Genomic DNA, 21,041 nt, shown 5'->3' with positions numbered 1-21,041 from the left:
AAGTTAATACAAAATTCGTTTAACAAGTTGATATAACATTCAAACAGAGTACATGTAATTGATTGCTTTACTGCTTCGTTTATTAAAAGTGTTATAATTACCTTGTGCAGCAATGTATGCCTGGTCTTTCCTTTGACCCTGAAACGACAAATATTTTACATCGTTTAACACATGCATATGCAGATAGTATAAAAATGAAAAGAAACTTCTGTTAAATGATTTAAAAATCTAAATCTCCAACCGCCATTGGAATATAATGTATACACATAAAACTTTACTTACAGACTCCTTAAAGGAAAACAAAATAGTTTAGTAAATAGATTTTCTATTTATGCCGTAGCTATGCTTATACCGGAGCCGATGTCAAATCTATCTCATTTCGTTGGACAGAAAGAGACACGTGAGCAATAATTAGGCATATAACCTTAAGCTAAAATCTCATTCAAGCGCCACTTGACAAGATTTAAAGCCAAACGTGTCACCATTTCGGTTAAATAAACAAACTCTTTGCAAGTTTTTTCTTATGGTACATAGATTAAATTCAGTAAACAAGAACAGTCATAGAGCGTTAGAGCAATTATTACAATATAGACAGAAAAAACAAAGGAATTTTAACAACACCTTACAAGAATGGTGGTATTATTCCATCTGTACCAAGTACAAAATCATACAAAAATAAATAATGCATACCTTTATGAAGCTGGCATTTATATAGTCGGAGTCAGGTTGTCCTGGTAGTACTTTCAGCTTTACGCGAGAGTGATCATCTACGGTCATAAAAGTTATAAAGCAATCAAAAGGGTTTCGACTGTGGGGAGGTTGCATCCCCACAATGTTATCTGTGTACAACAATATCAATATGAATTAAAAAATCTAGAACACTTGTATATAGTTTTAAAGGGTGAATGTGTAATGTAAAACCAGAATATTACTGCATCGAAAAAGTTTTAAAATTTTGCTGGGGAGTGATTTTAAGTACCTAAAGTCGAACCCTTGCTGGATGTTGATACACATATAATATATCATATCTGCTTATATCTATATTTGATACAAGTATAAACAGTATATCGCATATTCTATTTGCAAATACTTTTCTACAATTCCTTTCAATGGCAAACCTGATAGAAATGGTATTGATATTTCATCCACAGTAAGGTACTGATCTGAATCAGATGTATTTGACATATGTACAGAATTTAAAAAAAAAAATCAGCTTTTTGAAATAATTCATATGCCATTGATTAACTAAAATTACGTTTAAATGTCTTATTACAAATAAAACTGACTTACATGGATACATCTTCTTGAATCTGTTTTTATGTAAGTTCCTTTGCTTTAAAGCAACAGTTGTTGGATAAAGAAATCCCGTAGCTATAGTCTGTTAAAAAACAGATGATCAAAGTTATTTAAAAAGCTGAGGACTAAAGGTATTACAAAGACTGACACAAGATCATGTAAAAGTATGTCAGTTATCTGGGACCATCATCTGGGGCCCAGTGGTATGGACAATTTTCATAAATAATGTATACACATTACAAGCAATTCTTATTTAATATATTCCGTATTACATAAGAATTCAATTATATTTACCTCAAATTGAGATTGAAAATATCCTTCGATCAGACACTTTTCCTTCATAAACTGTTCCAGGTCTGATAAATAAATTGTATTCGCCGTCCGCCTCATAGGCGTGATATTGTAATATTCCATGTCATTTTGACCTGTAAACCACTTTGTTTGTTTGGCACTGCACGAATTACCTCCCGGATGTCTGCTCGAAGAAATGGTGTCTTTACCTTTTGAAAAACAATCTTAGAATTCTTAATATGTTTGGTCGTCTATTTAGTACAGTTATAGATGTAATAATGGATATGTATCCAAAATAGGGACTTTTAGGTATCTAATACGTGCGTATTTATATATTTTATATTACATAATTCTACAACAGCTATTTACGTGATATTGCGCATGGGCTGATCAAAATACCTTTCACTCTTTTCAGCTGACTGTCTGCATCTGCCAATGATGTATTAGCATACGTTGGGTCAGTGTTTTGAGCAGTCATCAGTTCACCATAGCCGGAAGCAAAGCCTTCTATTTCAGCATGTTCGTGCATGAACATCTCATTATGAAAGGAGTTTTCATCTCGTTTTTGTTGACTGTGATACAAGACTTGAAGTGAATGGAATCTAAGATGAAAAAGAAATATTAGAACGCTTATTTCAATGAAATACTCTGAATGCCTAGATATTATGTATATATTTATGGACCAATCTGTAAATACCGTTTGTATTTCTTAGAATAAATACATAATACCTAATTTACATGTACTACATAATTCACAATCTAACTATGTTTCCTAAGTCTTCATATATAACATTGTCTTCAAAGGCGGATGCCTGGTTAATATTGCTTATTTACCATATTTTACATGTACACAGTTCAATCAGATTAGTGCGATAATATATTCTTGTACAGAGTTCAATTAAAAACACTGTGATGTATTGATATCTTGTGGAACTAAATTTTGTTGAAATCCCAAAGAACATGTACGTGTGCAATTAATATTCGTTTTTTTTTGTTTGAGGGTTGAAATCCATGAATTCATATCCCTATATAATGGCCAAACCACAAACTGTGATGTCCCCTAATTTAATAATATATTGAAATTTGTGCAAATGTAGCAAATGAGACGCAAAAGTAGTTTGATATAAATGTAAAGGCTTGTTAAATACACCAAATGGAAATGATATTGAGACATGAAATTCTAAATCAAGGTTCAACCTGTAAAATATAAAAAAGAACACAACTATAAACTGAAATACAACCACACAAGTTCATAGTTTTGCAATTGTTAAGATCAGAGTACAATTTATACTTGCTTTTCAACTAATGTATTCCTCTTCATGTAAAATACTGCAAGTATCACAGTTACTATCACAATAACCACAACCGCAATAATAGCTGCAGAAACTCCTTCTGTGACACCTTCCACTACAACTTGTTTCTCAACTTTAAATAAAACGAGGTTTTTAAATGAGTATTTACAATCTTATTACTTTATACTTAAAAAGATGTATTTTTACATTAACATGTATTTTCTGTATGAACCTACATGTAGAGACCGTACCATAGCTCTTCGCATACTTTGATTTTTCAAACTAAAGTGATTTTTACAAGTGCACCGGTTACGATAAAAAAGTAAACAACGGACTCTGTCTATGAAACTTTGAAATGAATGAATGACAGTCGATCTTAGTCATAATACTGATTGACAATGAATGCTAATGACTCCATGTGTTGCAGAAAGGTATTTAGTTTGTAACTGTAATTTCCCATTAACTGAAATTCTCTCAAAACTGGTAAAATAATTACTTATATTTGGACAAATCTTATCGTCTTTGCCGTTCGGCAGCTGCAAAAAGGGCAAATATAAAATATTCAGCGTAAGTAATATTTCACTGGTACTGCCAGTTAGTAAGTTCATACTCTGAACAACCCGTCAGAGAAATTTGGGCAGATTTGACCAATTATGACGTTGGCAGCATTAGATTATATTTTTCTTTACACAAAAAATGCCGTTAGGTAACAAAGCGAACACGCCGATAATCCGGAGTTCACCGATTATTGTTCCAGTCCACGCAATGTAATCCAGCAATTAAACTGCATAGCTATTAGCTACTGCTGTTATAGGGAAGTGGTAGAGTGTCTGCCTTAGGTGTGAGAGGTCCTGGGTTCGAGTCCCAGTTAGAGCTTAACTATTTAGATTCTGCTAAAGTATAGTTTTTCTGTTAATAGACTGTTCCAGGTGTTCTAAATTTTTAGCACACAGTATCATGGATCAGTATTTAGCAATCCAGATCAAAGTTGAATGTTAAATCAAATGCACCCCATTAGAAAATATTGACTATATTATGTCCCTTTGATGTTTATGCTCTCCATGTTCAAGAAGAGTTACATGTCCTTGATCACAAAATTTTCGTTATCATGAAAATATTAAATGCTCATAACTCCGCACTTCTGGTTAAAATATTGTCTATATTTCTGTTTTTGAGAAATATATGGACATTTGTCTTCATTTCAAAGCTTTTTAACTTCAAACCTATGATTTGAAAAACTTAGGTACTATCTCTACTACATGTACAAAAGTACAACAGAAATATCTTAATAACAGCATGTGTGTCATTCAGCCTAAGCTTAGTGTTCTATTTAGGCGTTTGTCGTAGAATTTTTTGTTCAATATTAAAATATTCAGTACGTAAATCAGCATCTTCAGAGTGAATACCAACAAATACACGTCTTTAAATCTGATATATAGTTTTACTATTTCAATAAATAATTTACCTTGTTGACAGGTTTCTCCTACCCAACCTGGAGCGCATCCAGATTCACAGGAACCATTTGTATGTAAGCATACTGACCCTTTCAAACAATTTGTGCTGCAGTTGGAGGAACATTCTTTACCGTACGTTCCATTTGGGCACGCTTAAAATAGTATGCATAGTTTTACCTTTAATAAAACAGTACAAATGGAGCTTGCGAGAAAAGAGAACAAAAAGTCTAATTATACATGCATATCTTTTGCTATCAAATTTGGAAACGAAGTATTAATATACATTAACCAAATAGTTATGTATCTACTTATACGATGCCTACATAACTCAGTTGAGAACTGAAGTATTAAGAACAGGTTTAAGTTTAAAGTAAAATGTACGCAAAACATGAATTGTAAATTAAGATATATAAAAAAAATGTTCCAAAACATACATTTGACTGCAATCTACTAGCAAATTATAATAAAAGTTACTGCTATCACATGTTTTTCCTATCCAGCCTTGCTCACATCCCAACGAACAATATCCGTTTACAGAGTTACATAAAGAGGTGTTCAAGCAATGGTCACTACAGTTTAAACTACAGTCAAGTCCGTATGTTCCAGCCGGGCACTCTATGAATTAAATACAATAAAATAGAAAAAGTGGAAACTCCACAGGCCGCTCAACAAAACAAAAACGAAAATGTTGAAGGCTCGGTTTGTTGCGAATAATCTATATTTACTTCCATTATAATAATTAGAGCTGCTTTTGAGAAAAGCGCATGTCTCCCACAACTGCCTAATCATCTGAATAGTAGTACATGAGTCAACCATGCACCAAGACCTCAACTGCCTTATCAGACTTTGAGTGCTTTGATTATCAAAAACAAGTTTCAAGGGCCATAATTCCGAAGTGCCTGGTGACTTATTGGCAAACACATTTTGTTTAAGTTTGTTGGTGAGATCGGATGAGAAATGTTTGACTTAGAGTGCGGACTAGCTTTGTGACAGACAGACACACATACACACACACAGACACGAGTAAATCAATACGTCTCCCACACCACTGTGGGGTGGGAGACATAATAATACTATTATGACATCATAACATGTTCAGAGATGGTTGCAGTTCATCGCAAATGGCGTTCTATTTATTGCATATTTTAATACAGGAACTCTTGTGATGGCGTTTTAAACAATCGACAATCGATAAACTGGTTTCATTGATTCCCTTTAAGGCATAATTCAGCCTCTTGCAAGTCCCAAAAACATTGGGAACAAGTGTAAGCGCTTTTCATTATTTATTATTATTATACCAGATTTATACAGCGCCCTTTTCATGATAAACACGTTCAAAAGCGCTTTACATTATTATAGCAAACGCAGCCACACAGGGCGCAAAAATTCATCCTCTACTTGTACAGACACAGAGCGTTCTGACCAGAGGGACAAAGTGAGATAAAGCCCCCAGAACAGATAGAGATAAATATTTTTTAAATACAGGCTTGTCCGGCTAACTTAGCTTAGCTATTTGCCAATAGACAGTCTGGTTCTATTTGTGTATAGCACCGATACACGCGAGGCCGTCTTTCCTGGGAAGAACCAGTTCAGGCCTCTTATGGAGGTGGGAGACACCCAAGAGCATCTCAGAAACCGTGCCTGGATCATGATTCAAACCACGGACCTCTGGATTGACTGTCAAGCGTGTTACCACTAGACCACAAGACCATCGATGATCATAACAGCTCGGTTCCGAAGGACACTTCATTTTATCTTACGTTGCAAATTACGCTATATATTTGAAAAGTCATTTTACTGGATCTACTATGCCCCAACGATAACTTGATATTTACAAACAAATCTATAAATAGATTAAAATGGATCATAGGGATTCAACATTTTTCTAACATGTTAAAATATTTCTAGTTTCAGTACCAATTACAAATTAGCTCAGACGTAAAGTATACTCTTCCATGTAAAACAGATCTTTTTGCCATGTGGGTTCGAAACTCAGCATCGTTTAATTTTCATTCCTTTTTGCATGAAAAATTTAGATCCTTCATGTGCTCTGTGACAACACGACAGAGAAATATCTATTGCCGATATTACAGATCAGAAAGGTTTAACATCATATCAAAGATGACATTAATTAAATACATGTACTTAAGCGAATAATGAACATAATATAATTATGTTATATAAAATACAAAACATCAAAGAAAGAAACGAAAAAATGGGAACAAAAATGAAAACGAATAGGAAAAAACAACAAAAACAAAATCTGGAAAAAATTCCTCATAAGGATTCGAACTCACAAAACGATATGCTTCTATCCAATTGTTATCTGCATTTTACCGATCTGAGCTAAATTGTTGCCGTATACTTTGCGGATAGCTAAAATGAAACAAATACTAATATTTACTTATCAAGTCATGTGCAAGCATTGTGCATGAATTGTTACTATATCAGTTATCATGAAATGGACTCGTCCTCGCGTTTTGGCGGGAATCACGTTATCATTGGGGATTAGTATTTACCTTTCATACAGTTCTTTCCAGTCCATCCTGGATGGCATCCATTTATACAGGAACCGTTTGTGTGCATACATACTGAACCATTGAAACAATTTGAACTGCAGTTGGATGCACATTCCTTCCCATACATTCCATGTTCACATTCTAAAAAGACAACTTTTGGTTTTTCATGGATGACACCAGTTTTTGCACAACAGTTTCATCATATTCTCATTTGTGTTACTAGAGTCACACGGACACAATTTAGGTCACATGGCGACATTTTCAGCTTTCGATTGTTGGAAGGTCTGTTCTATGCCCCTATGATCTGTTCAGGCATCGGCAAGTACCTATGTAGAACCACATGTCACACGTAAGCTAGCTGTACATGAAGAATGAGTGTGAGTGTTTATTTTACAAAATCCAATCGAGGTTTCGAACCCACACCGGTGACTGGGCAAGTGATTCAAAGTCAGTGACCTTAATATCTCGGCTATGGGGGACCATACTTAGTTTTGAGACCTGGGGCCGTATTCATAAAGCATCTTAAGTATAAGTATAAGATACTGATTATTTACCTAAGTATTACTTAGGTAGGAAATTTATTTTACTTAAGTATATTTGTTTTATTCATAAAACAACTTAATAAGTAATTCTTGGCTTTTATTGTGGACGAAAACGTTAAAAACACAACATTAATTTCAGACAGATACAACATGCACAATTATGTTTAAAGTGCTTTTATCTGAAAAACAACACTTTAATCGTACTCACGACGCCATTTTGTTTTCTGACTTAAGTCATTTCTTACGTATCTTAAGTTTAAGCTTTTGTATGAATAGTACATTTGTACTTAAGTTTTTTACTTAGGCTTAAGCTGAAATCACCACAAACTTAAGTAAAATCTTCAACTTAAGTCAAAACTTATACTTAAGATGCTTTTAATGAATACGGCCCCTTAAATTATAATTTAAGGATTTGAGACGATCTGCCTCTCTTCGGTTCTCACCAATTTTCTATACATTTGTGTGGCTGCAGGCATGTTATATGTTTGACGTAAGCAATTTTTATTTAATATAAGACTCCATGATAGATATTTTGTAATGAAATTTAAGTCATGTGATTGTTTTATTAGTACAACTTCGGTTCAAAGAAAAACCGAGCTTTAATGACACATTGCTGAGTAGAAAAGTTTTGTTTGTAACATGTGCGATTGCATTTATTGCATGCGCGCCCATGTGTTTACTTAAGGTAGTCCGAAATTGCTCAATTTGTGTTTGCTCTATCAAGTTCAAAATCTTATTTTTGAGTGGTTCTGATATGACTTTCTGATAGTCATTAATAAATAGCTGTGAAATGGTTGCATTAACGAGTATCCATTTGTAAAACAAAACACATTTATTTACTATTACATGTAGCATGTAGCAGAAATACGAAATTTTGTAGTCTTATACCGAGAGAAAAAATGCCATCTTGGGCAGTTGCTTATAGTGTTTGAAATGTTCGGACAAAAACGGTTTGTAATTCGACCGAAGACGCTGAAATACTGAATCTATTTAGGTAATCAATACAATTCTGGATAAAAGGTAACATACTATATTTCAAATATGAGTACAAAAGTTTGCATTTTTGGTGTGAGTGTTTATTAAATGTACACAGGTGTTTAGGCATTGTGAACTGAACTTTGGTATTATCATCTTTCACTGTCAAGGCCCAAATCCTTCTTGCAGTCTTTTGTTTAGAGGTTTTATAGCTGTTAATAAACATAAATGAAATATTTGCCTTGATGACTTTGCATATTTGACAAATATCCATAGGGATTGTTTTTGATAGATTTTATTATCACTCTTTGGTCAACTAAGAATCTTGAACACCTTAAAGACATTAAACTGCATATAGTGTTGTAGCAGAAACAAAATGCTCAGAGATTTAGTGTGGCAATAGATGCTGTGGACAAAGAATATATACCATCCTTGCAGATGTAACCGATCCATCCAGGATCACATCCGTTGATACAGGTACCATTCGTATGTAAACAGACTGTGTTATTTAAGCAATGTGTGCTGCAGTTGGAAGTACAGTTTGCTCCATAAAATCCATCCGGACATTCTAAAGATAAACATACCGAATTATTAGTGATTTTGTTAATTTCAAATCATGGCTATTTTTACTCTTTTAATTAAGGATAATTATACTTAAAGAACAACCAATTGAAGTAAAGCAATAACATCTCAATCTTACTGTTATTTTGATATTGATCATCGGAAGTTTTAATTTCTATTTGCAGTCAATTATCGAAGTTGAAAGCGGAACAGTGTCTTCCACGATACATTATTTACTATAATGTAAATTCTGTTTTACGTTAACCATTGCAAAAGTATATGTATCATATTATGTCATAACTGACTACTAAATTTTGCACAACAATGTTTCATTATGGTTGAGATTGTAAATATTTAATAGGTGGGAAAAATAAACATTCCATATACTTTCGTTGCAGTTATTCCCTATGTAACCCTTTTTGCATCCCTTGGCACAGGAACCATCTAGTTTATTGCATACTGAATTATTTCTGCAGTTACCACTACAATTAAAGCCACAGTTTCTACCATACTTGCCGTCAACACATTATGGAAAGAGATTTTCCACCGCAGTAAGTGATACGCAGTATTCCCAAAATAAACACGACATTTCTGTATCAAAGAGAGCCTAACTCGGATCACCTTTGGCTTTAAAAATTCAAACAAATGCTGTACATGACATTCTTGCATATGGCAATATAAAGAATATTACGTCTGTCTCCTTGGATACAACTTAATCGTTGATGAAAACTCAAAGCCTTCGTACGAGGGGCGTTCAATAAATACCCGGAAAAGTGCTCTCAATTCTTCATGTATCATCAAAAATAAATGAAAATGCTACAAAATGTAGACTAGGGAATACTGAGTTGATATGTCAAAATTAGATTGTCTTTGGGTAAATAATAAGTAAATGCGAGTCCCCATGGCAACGTCATGTGACGTCATCCGGCCCAATTTTGTCTCTTTTTCTATTTTACATGCGCTAAAACATTACTTGCCACTTGCCTATTTTTTCAAGTTACCTTTTCTTAAGTTGGGTGAATATTGATATGAAAAGTAAGCGTTACGCCAATAACGTCAAATTATAAATGTGACATCATTAAAATATTTGACAGGCATACTGAGTTGGTCGTCGCTTGAAAATCAGTGTTGAACGGAGATGTGAGATAACATTTTGTGTTCTGAATCGAAAATCAAGGAAAGAGACAAATGCTATGCTGAAAAAGGTTTAAGGGACAATGCCCTGAAGAAAACAAAATTTTATTAGTGGGACTTGACGTTTAAAAGTGGTCAGGAGAATATTGCTGACGACTTGTGTTACAGACATGAAAAATAACGCGCTCAGTCACATTTAATAAATTAAAGAGCTCCTTGATAGTATATCAGTTCAGTGTCCAATTTCTTCAATACAACAGTAACATCATATGAACAGTATTTATTTATTTTTAGGAAGGTGTACAAATGCATTTAATGATGATAAACATTGAATCAATGGCAATCACGAGTTGTATTGATTAATTGAGTGTGATATGACAGCATCATAATGACGTTGGGCCGCTTTTGAGGTAATGGCGTTGCCTAGGAGACGACAAATAAATATTGTGCATGTTCTGAAATCTGTAATTTAGGTATTTGCTTTCAGTATGTTCATATCCGTCATATTTTCAAATTTTAGCAAAATGAAACCAGAAATAAAGAAATGAGAGCACTTTTCCGGGTATTTATTGAACACCCCTCATATTCAGTCTGTGTATTAAAATTGTCAAGAACATTTTCTTTACTTGTATAATACACGTTACACCAAAGAAGTAATTCGGGGGAAAATTGTACTAATTAAATAAATCACAATAAACGTCCAAGTAACGCATGTGAAGCATGTAAACTTTAACACACGAAGGAAACTCGAGCCTTACGCATAACCTTTAAAGAATACAATGGATTTAAAAATCATTACCGGTTCCAAGCTAAGTCTTATTTAAGATGCAATTGCTAGATGTTCTATTCGCACAGAATATACTGAAAATTAACCTTATGATGAGTTATACTAGGTAGACTCATTTGATGAACTAACTACTTTTATCGCAGTGTAATCCTTGCCACCCAGCCTGACATCCATGTAAACAACTACCATTTACATTATTGCAGTACCCTGACCTCTTTTGGAAACAAAACGCACTATAATTCAGCTTATATTTCATGCTGTAGAAACCAGACGGACATGTTGTTGAAAAATAAAGTAATTGCATGCTTGATAGCAATCGAAACATTCGAATGATAACATAATTTTACATAACATTAATAAAACAATGAAGGACATCAAGCGTAAAGGTTGATATAAATATTCTAAAAACACATACAAACTGCATCCATATCCATGACTTACCAATATAATGTATAATTTACTAATCTATATAGCACACGCAAAATTTGTAAATGATGCTCACTTTGGTCGCATTTGTCTGCTCTATATCCTGGACTACATCCATCAACACAAATTCCATCTGTCTTTCTACAGTCAGTGCTATTTATGCAGTATCCACTGCAGCTCTGTGTACAATTGTCTCCATATTTTCCATCCTTACACACTGCAGTTAAAATTTCTTTCTTTAATGCCGACTAAATTCCGATATACGTTATTATTACGATTTGAAAAGGTCCTATTACATAGACTGAATTCGGAATAATTATTAAATACATTTTAATACAAAGTTATAATTTATGTATGCAACTAACGTAATGACGAAACTACAAACATGTCAATAAAAGGTTCTTAACATTGTGTGCAATATTCTCACTTTGATCGCATTTTGCTCCTTTAAACCCAGGACTACATCCTCCCGCACAAACACCATCGGTCTTTCTACATACTTCATTATTTCTGCAGTTTCCGCTGCAATTAAACTTGCAGCTGTCACCATATGTTCCAGTTTTACACGCTAAAATGAATCAATTGTTCCGTTAGGTAAGCAGAGATTATAACATATATATTTGGATGTTTATTTTAAATCTTCTTTTCTGAAATCATTGTGGCAAAATATGCTCATGATGTTCGCAGTTTACTACTTTTCATCTACGTAGACGTAATCGCATGCTTTAAAATTAGTTAATTCATATACATAAGTATAAAATGAAGGTAATAACTCAGATTTAGAAGCGTCATTTTTGGACTTACATTTAACATTTAGAAATATAGTAATTTAGAAACAAAAATCATGAAAGAGACTATATCAATTTTGAAATTGTCAACATTCCCCACCTTGATGGTGATGTCCCAGGAGCGACATCATACGATGTCTATATTTCACAACTTATTCGTTTTGCAAACGCTTGATCAAAGTTAATGGATTTAATGATAGACATCTTTATTTATGTTATCAAAAAGTATTTACAACAGGGTTACCGATATCATAAGCTACGGATGGGTTTCTCTGAATTTTACTACTTTTACTTTTAACTTTTATAGAAATATAGCAAAAACCTTAAAACACTTCTAAAACTTGGTCTTACACACCCCGCATACTATGGGAAGTAGTTTATAAAATTCGGAAAATTAAATATAATGCTAATTTCAATCAAATACTTGCAAAATGTGTGAAAAAGTTCGTCAAAAGAGGATACAATGCGAAAATCGTTAAGCACAGTGCATGTTTAGTGATTGACACCTCTGCAGTTAGTCGCTATGCTTTCCTGTTTGATAGTGTGACGACTAATAAAGAGAAGACTCCGTGATGCTTTTTTGCAAAATCCTACGGTCGGAGGGTGTGGAACTTTGTCTTGTAGCTTGCTTAGTCATGCCCTTTAATGTAAGACTCTCGGCGCTCTGATTTGGGACGAGTTTATTGAGTACACTGGTGTAATTATACCAAAGACTGATCCTACTTATATGTTTTACTTTCTATAATCTGGTATTTTGTCAAAAATGTTAGAGCCTTTCTCAGTCGGGAGTTATGTTATTTACACTGTCTTGTCTAACTTGTTACAAAGGGTAAGTGCGAGGTAGGCTAGCATGCCTTCAACGCGTTTAACCCGCATTTCCCTTAATATAGGTTACTGACCGTTTCAAGGCGGTGCCTTTATTTTTAACTTGTTTTTGTCTGTTTTGTATTTCATGTTACATATACTGTCTTGTTTTGTTGTTAGTTTTTCTTTCTTCATCCCCATCGCCCCCTTGCATTTACCTCCCCTCTCCTTTTACTTTGAATGAGGTTAGATGCCCACCAGCCGTCCCTGTGTAGTGCCCCACTTTGTTTTATTTCTTGCCTGTTTGCTCTCTCTTTAATGTAATGTCTCATAATGTATGAAAGTGAGATGGATGTTTTCTTTCGTTTTTCATCATATGCATCCTAAACGCAATTACTTACAATGTAAATAAATGGCGGATATAGTTGTTAATATTTTACACTCAAAAGTATTAAGAAATATTTAAGTGTTTGATTTTTAAGTGGATGTTATTTACTACATTCGTAAGTGTTTTGGGACAATTATTTAAAGTTTGATTAAAAGAAGTCATGATGAAACTATTTTGAAACACGCCGTATGTTAAGGGTTGAGCCCTTTTACACCTGGATTTTGTCTAACGGGACTTTAGAAGACAGATCTGAAAATCCACTGCAACTAAGCTATTTTAATACTCGTCTTCATGCTTGTTTCGTCGGGTCCTAAATTACATTTTTCTGTTGCTCTGCTTTCCGCAATGGCATTGAATACTAGTACGTGCGTATTTGGGTCTTTAGGTTTTCGTTCATTATCATTAACGAGTATTGTGAGTTTTACATATTGTGGCTTTTTTTTTACCATACAGGGATTTATCTGATGGCCCAGGGGATAATTTTGCTTTTCACTGTCCTGTAACTTTAGGGCATTGTTAGGATTGCGCTCAATTAACCAGTTTAAGCTTCCCAATTTTTGCCACATACGGTTCAAACGTAGTGATTCACATTGCTTCGTAACGTACTTTTGTCGTTATTATATATATGTTTTACTTTGTCTATATTTATTGTGCATATGTTTATCGTCTATTGTGTTTATGTCTGTCGTTTATTGTGTATATGTTTATCATTTACAAAAACATGCATACGTTGATGTGAGGTTTTTATTTTGGAGACTGCGTTCTGGAAACGTTGCTACTGCTATTGGATCCGTGTCATTGTTTTTCAATATGTGTGTTAATCTGGACATACATCGCTATGTTTTAAAATTTATACACTATATCAATATGTCAATATTAATTAAACCCTCTTAGGAAATCAACTTGATTGGTAGTTTTTCTGTTTGTCAATAAATATGTACAGTTACCGTAAAACCTGTTTTTTTTGTGCTTGGTTAATCTATAGTTTGTATTATTGTCTTCAAATGCTATTTATCAATAAATTCCATCCATTTTATTAATTTCTGTTTGCGATGTAAGATTAGTAATTTAGTGTGTTCGATGCAATTTGTTGTTTGTGTTTATGTACATTGTAGTGGACCTGTAATAGTAATGTTTAGAAAATGCATTAAGATGATAAGTCTTAAAGTTGTTAACCTTGTTTTGCACTGTGTTGCAATTTTAACTGTGACGTTTCTTTTTCAAAATTTTATATATTTACGATATTTTCTCAAGCTCAAATAGAGAAAGTGATAACCACTATACAAAATGATTACAGATTATCCATTTTACCAATAATTTTGATAAAAGAAACATAAAAGTATTGGTTATCAATTATAAAACACAAAATAAAACTGCCGATAACATTTTTTTTCTAGGGAGCCTCAAGTAAAAGGATTTAATCGGACAGAAATTTAGCTCCAACACTGACAAATTATGGCCGAGTCCTGTGAGACTTCCAAATTTTGCTCTCTACATGTAAAATGTAACCTTGGGCAGAAGTAAAACCTACCTACATTTCTTCAACGATATGTAAACTAAAGAGGAAAGGCAAAATAAAGAACTTCTATCGCATGTAACTCAATATTTTCAAAGATGTCTCACCCTGCACCCTTCTGATTTAGAGGTAAAATCACTTTAAACAGCAAAAAATGACTTATCAAATGAAACAAAAAGGTTTTTGTACATTAAATCAATAATAAGTCTTGCAAAACCAGTTTAACAAAAAAAATAAAGAAAACAGTATGGTACCAGTGGTGCTTGAACCTATGCCCTCCTGAAAAATTAAAGTAGATTTATGTTAGGATTTGAATACTTTTCAAAAAGGAGGTACACTTTTATGGGTCCATTACCTTAAATCTTCACAAAGGCATAATTAATCATTTTAGTTTTTGAAACTTCTAAGTTTACAATTAATTTGAATTTTATTATTTATAACTTTTATAAAACTATGTATTAAGAAGTTTACACTTACAGGTATTACAATGACGTCCTTTGTAACCCGGTATACAGCCCTCATTGCAAACACCATTCAATTTGCTACATACTGAATCCTTGCACTGTCTACTACATGTCCTTGTACATTCATCACCAAATGTTCCAGCGTTACATTCTTTAAGAAGGATAATTACACCTACTTTATTGCCGTAATGGTTGAACACACCGGAGAGCACACTTAAGATGAGTCCGTAAAGCCTATCTTTAAATATTTTATTTAATATCAAATAAAACACTGTCTAGATTCAGCTTGTATAAAATCTTCCAGACTGACTGTCTTTGATTTCGCTCCAATCCAAATATATGTTTTCCACTTACCGGCATAAATCTTCGGAGAACAAATGAAACCAGATTTACTTCTGTCTGAATTTAATACACATGGCAAACTGTATTGTGTCAATTTGACACAATATAGTTTGCCATATGTATTAAGTTCAGAGCTGAAACATCCTAAATAACAGTTTTGTATTCTACCTATGGGTCCTACACATAGGGCATTAAATAGCTTGCAGTATTTGCGCGAAAGCATGATGAGTGTTCTGTTAAAACTGCATGTTTATTTTTTAACAGTTGTGTAAAGTAACACGTTTCAAGTCTCATTGTTATATTCCACGAACGGAATATATAAAACAGGTGCTAGGGAGCGTGAGAATATGTTGCACATATCATTTCTGTCTTACCGAGTCTGCTGTTATTTCGATTGGTTGCGTTCTATAATTCTCAATAATAATATTGATTTGGCACGTTAGCAAAAATATGCACTGCTCAACAATTCCAACTCTAGGTTTAAGGTGGGTCGATACCTTATTCGTCAAATACGACATTCCCTCCGATTTTGATGAAACTTTGTCCAACTGTAGCACAAGGGTTCTAAACTATTTTTCCGTCGTCTTGGCAACAATGCGTTATCAGTGATGACGTCACTAACGTCACAACATAGGGCGCTAAAATGTCGAAATACTGCCGTTTTGAGTCCTCTAAAATGCCTAATTATGATTTAAAATCAGCGGAACTGTACACTTTGAAACTTTATTTAATTTATATTAGGACTAGCGTGTTTGTAAGTGGTATCGCACCATATTACAACGGAAATTTATCATTTGATCAAGCAAACCATTTTCCTTCTGATAAAAAATTTTGACAAAAAATCGGCAAATATACGCGAAAATGACACCTTTAAAAATCTACAGACCCATTAAAAGTCTGAATTTCGGCACAAGTGATCAATTTGCAAATGAAATGTCAAATAAAAAAGGGAACTTTATGTTTTCAGTTTTTCACAATATTGTGTTGAAGACAAACTGTCCTTCTGATTTTTGGACGTACAACTCAACGTTTTGACGTTAGATGCCATGTACGTACATCGCGCCATAGCAATTTGCTATCTATACATGTGTTTGTTCTTCGTTCTACGAGAAGATCACATAATAAACATAATAAGCAAATATAACTAGAGGTAAATCAATTGTAAACTTTGATATCGTATCGTGCATAGTTGATAAAAGTAGGTGAATGTTATAAGGACAGTTCTGGAATTAATTGTATGGGTGGGTCGGAAGGCAATTTTTGAAAAAAAATAAAATAAAAAATATAAAAAAACACCACCCATACCTTTTTTTATTTTCCTCCAACCCCACTTCCCATGATTTTTTATTTTCCTCCACCCCACTACCTATAATTATGAACTTTCTACTAACTCCCACCACGTACAATTAGTCAATGTACAAAATCGAAACATATAGAGAGTCTGTGGAATTTACCGTTTTCCCTTTCTCAAAAACGTCTAAGAGTCACCAAATGATAACGCCAAAACGTAATTGTCTATAAGCATTCGGTCATTACCGAAGGGACATTATGGAAGGCACATGCTGTTTTCCCGCCAAAATACAAAGAAGAAACGTCTGCTTCCCTTCCTGTCAAGAAGACCCGATATTTACGCATATTCAAGCCGAATTTCAATTACGTTTCCAGCTTGACGTTTAAATCTTCCGAACAGTGACCGAAAATCTATATAGTGATTTAGCACAGTTTCTACTGAAATATGGTACATGTATTGGAAGAATCATGTTGTGTCATTAAAACATGCATGTATCATGCCTTCTTGCCCTGACGCCGACAAGACTTGTGATTTATTGAACAGTCATGATTTATGGAAATTCAGTCATCCGTTTTTTAAAAAAATGATTTCACACTGTACATGTTTTAGTAAACTTCTTTTAAAGGCATTGGCCTCTAGATCCTACGACAACAAAAAAGATAGAAGATAGATATAAAAATTTATTGCTCTATTTCTTAAGGGCTTAAAACTTCTCTCCTGATTTGGTAGTTTAAGGCAGATTAGGAATAAACAATCGTGTTCTAATGGTCAAAACATGACTGAACTTCAAGCGAAAATCTGGAGGCAAGTGCCTTTAAATGTCTAAACGTGAAAGTATCTTGTGATTTTTTTGTCTACATACTGTTTAATCTATAATGGAAATAATGTAAGACTGGTTATATTTAGGAAAAGGTGTGAAATATTTTGCATGTCACATTTTTTTTTACTTCAGCGTAATACAGGTTTTTTAAAGGTTTTCTTTTACGATGCTGGCTTTGTTATTAACACTTTTAACTGCAAAAATGCACTTATTTATGATAGGTCTGTCTATTATTTACATTAATCTGGGGGCAAAATATGATTGGAACCTAACAGAAGGTAAGTTCATATTGCAAATCAGATAATCATGCAGGTAATTTTAAGAAACCGATGTTCGCGATTTTTTACAGTTTAACTTTGCAGTAATGCATAAGCGATTTAACTGAAAAAAATATAGTTCAAATACATGTTAAGCCACGTATTAGAAGAGAAAACATTTGCGTAACTCTGTAGTAAATGTAATTGTAGGCAACATTAGTGACTTTACATAATTATAAACGGGAATAATTGCTGGGAATATTATACTGTCGGTTTTCTTAGAGATTTACACATTTTGCTTTAGAAAAAAAGGTTTCCGAATCGGCTAGTGCTTCACAAATATATCAAAATACCTGAGGCAGATATGATCTTAATATCGATGATGACGATATAACAATTCTGTCGGCACTGGATAATGAAATCATTAGCATTGTTTATCAACATACGATTTTGTGTGGAATTGCACGATGAATCTGTACGCCTGTTTTAAGTAGTCGTGCAGCATGTAAAAATTCGACTAATATTAGGAAAAAGTGATTTACATGCAAGAAAAAAAATGCTCAATTCACGAATGTTTTCGTTTTGGCCTGCCTCTATGTCATTTAGCTACATTCTATTTCTTTTTTCCCCGGTTCAGTTTTTGGTGCGTATGCGAAACAGCCATTACTAAGATACTCATACGCGCAACGTGCCAGACAGTTTACACGTGCGAATGAAGGGCGGGATTAAAGTCGCTGACTGCAAATTCAGCGGGAACGAGACAAAAAAAACAACAACAAAAAAAAAAAAAACAACAAAAAAACAAAAAAAAAAAACAACAAAGAAAAAAAACAAACTTAATGTTAAATGAAAATAAATAAAAGGAAAGATCGTATTTCTTAGATCGGTGATGTCAAAATTACGTTCCGTGTATCGCGGTCAGTTAAGTAGCGACTTGTAGTTAAAAAGGAAGGAAAATGTCCTTGCGTGAAATCCAGATAGCTGGTAGTTCGTCAATATTAGAAAGACTGATGCATAATAATTTCCCAAAGTTGTTGGCTCATGAATACAGATGAAATGGACCTAAGATATAATGCAAACGTCCAAAGCGCAACGATGCAAACAATTAGCAACGTCGATAAAACGTTGCGTTTTACGACCAAAACTCGGAAGGACAGTTTGTCTTCAACACAATATTGTGAAAAACTGAAAACGTAAAGTTCCCTTTTTTATTTGACATTTCATTTGCAAATTGATCACTTGTGCTGAAAATCAGACTTTTAATGGGCTTGTAGTTTTTTAAAGATGTCATTTTTGCGTATATTTGCCGATTTATTTTGTCAAAATTTTATATCAGAAGGAAGAGGGTTGCTCAATAAAATTATAAATGTCCGTTGTAATGTGATGCGATACCACTTAAAACACACTAGTCCGTATGTAAATTAGTTAAAGTATGATATTGTGAAATTTCGCTTATTTTAAATCTTGATTAAATATTTTAGAAGACCTATTACGGCGGGTTTTTGGCATTTTGGCGCCCTACGTTGCGACGTTCGTGACATCATCACTGATTATTTATTGTTGCCAAGACGACTGAAAAACAAAAAAGGAACATTAGCGCTATAGTTGGACCAAGTTTCATCAAAATCGGAAGAAATGTCATATTTGACGAATAAGGTATCGACCCACCTTAATTAATGTGTTAAACAAATGTTCTGCTTTAAGATTGCATATAACTGCTATTGTATTGCTGTTTTGTGGTTCTGAAACTATGTTATGTAGATTTTTGAAACACTGTTATTTTCTTTTGTACAATTTTAGCATAGAAGTTTGAGAAATAATCAGTTTTAACTGCAATTGTTTTGAAAGTCGAGGAAGAAGTTTCATGTAGCAACTGAATCTTGAATCTTTGAGAAGTTTCCATTCAAATATTTAGATGTTCTCACTGCTAAACCAGGATATATATATATTTTGATACCAGGCCGTTTGCTTTAAACATATTAGTAGTTTGCAAAAGAAAAACTACACATACAGGTGTTATAAAAACTAACAATATGGAAAAAAGGATAAATACCACTATGGCATGTGTCAATTCCACAAAACTGCCACCTGATATTAGGGTCTGTTGTATAACACCATGGTGATCCTTCACCATCCGGATCGCGGCAGTAGTTTGAAGCTTCGGTAGCGGATACATCTGGAAATATTCCAGTTCTGTCTAAGATATGTGTATGAGGAACATGAGCATCCCATCGCTGGCATTTAGTACCATCCACAGTTGTATTTCGAGATCCGTTGTAGTTAGCGGCAGTCGTTTCGTAACATTCTAGAAGTACAATAACACACTTTAAGAATGTATCTTTTATTCTAATGAAAAGGTAACGTAAAATGGCAATGCAGTACATGCAATTGTTACAAACTAGCGTATTCAGAAAGACATGTCAGTGGTGGTCATTTACACGAAAATATGTTTTCCCTTTATTTCAACACGGACAACCTCCCTTCAAAGAATTGGAGATCATAAATAACGGGTTTTCTTTAAAGTATTAAAATCCTTATAGTAATGTTTACAAAATGGCATTTGCTTGGTATATTCTTAAAGGTGACCGTGTTTCGCACTGTTTTGCAATTTTTAAACAACTTTTACCGTGCCGTTTTTTTTTTTTTTTTATAAATTTTGTATAACTTACTCAGCTCAGTAGAGACAAATTTCAAAGTGATGGCCACTATCCAAAACGTTTGCAGAGAACTCATTTTACCATTAATTATAATAAAAGGAACATCAAACTATTGGTAAACAATTATAAATTCCAAAATAAAAATGTCAATATCATTTTTTGTAGGGTGCCTCAAGTAAACGGATTTAATGAGACAGAATTCTTACTCCAACATTTAAAAACTAAGGCCGAATCCTGTGTTTCTGTTTTGCATACTTCATAAAAAAAAATTGGGGCAGACGTAAAACCTACCTAAATTTATGTCACGATATATAATCTAAAGAGTGAGGGCAAAATAGAGAACTTTTACTGCAGGTCACTCAATATTTTTAAAGATGAGTAACAGTTACTGTACCCCTTCTGTTTAAGTAGCAAATTCACTTTGATGAACAGCAAGA

At 33.6% G+C, this 21,041-nt stretch overlaps 1 protein-coding gene across 1 annotated transcript in view; it reads right to left on the bottom strand.

The window, feature by feature from the left end:
- Positions 1–21,041, bottom strand: part of LOC123557810 (multiple epidermal growth factor-like domains protein 10) — a 42,360-nt gene that overhangs the window by 13,841 nt on the left and 7,478 nt on the right. Inside the window, exons 5-19 of the mRNA XM_053544739.1 lie at positions 20,001–20,252; positions 15,251–15,388; positions 11,705–11,845; positions 11,354–11,494; positions 9,318–9,458; positions 8,797–8,937; positions 6,853–6,993; positions 4,808–4,948; positions 4,345–4,485; positions 2,883–3,012; positions 1,987–2,189; positions 1,591–1,796; positions 1,291–1,378; positions 691–767; positions 102–138 (exon numbers count right to left, since the gene is read on the bottom strand). Of these exons, the coding sequence (XP_053400714.1) occupies positions 102–138; positions 691–767; positions 1,291–1,378; positions 1,591–1,796; positions 1,987–2,189; positions 2,883–3,012; positions 4,345–4,485; positions 4,808–4,948; positions 6,853–6,993; positions 8,797–8,937; positions 9,318–9,458; positions 11,354–11,494; positions 11,705–11,845; positions 15,251–15,388; positions 20,001–20,252 (2,118 nt within the window). The remainder of the gene's footprint in view (positions 1–101; positions 139–690; positions 768–1,290; positions 1,379–1,590; positions 1,797–1,986; positions 2,190–2,882; positions 3,013–4,344; positions 4,486–4,807; positions 4,949–6,852; positions 6,994–8,796; positions 8,938–9,317; positions 9,459–11,353; positions 11,495–11,704; positions 11,846–15,250; positions 15,389–20,000; positions 20,253–21,041) is intronic.

Source organism: Mercenaria mercenaria, chromosome 5 (assembly GCF_021730395.1).
Source record: "Mercenaria mercenaria strain notata chromosome 5, MADL_Memer_1, whole genome shotgun sequence".
Lineage (NCBI taxonomy): Eukaryota > Metazoa > Mollusca > Bivalvia > Venerida > Veneridae > Mercenaria > Mercenaria mercenaria.
The sequence above is the reverse complement of the archived record's forward strand: the minus strand, read 5'-3'. Positions and strand labels throughout refer to the sequence as shown.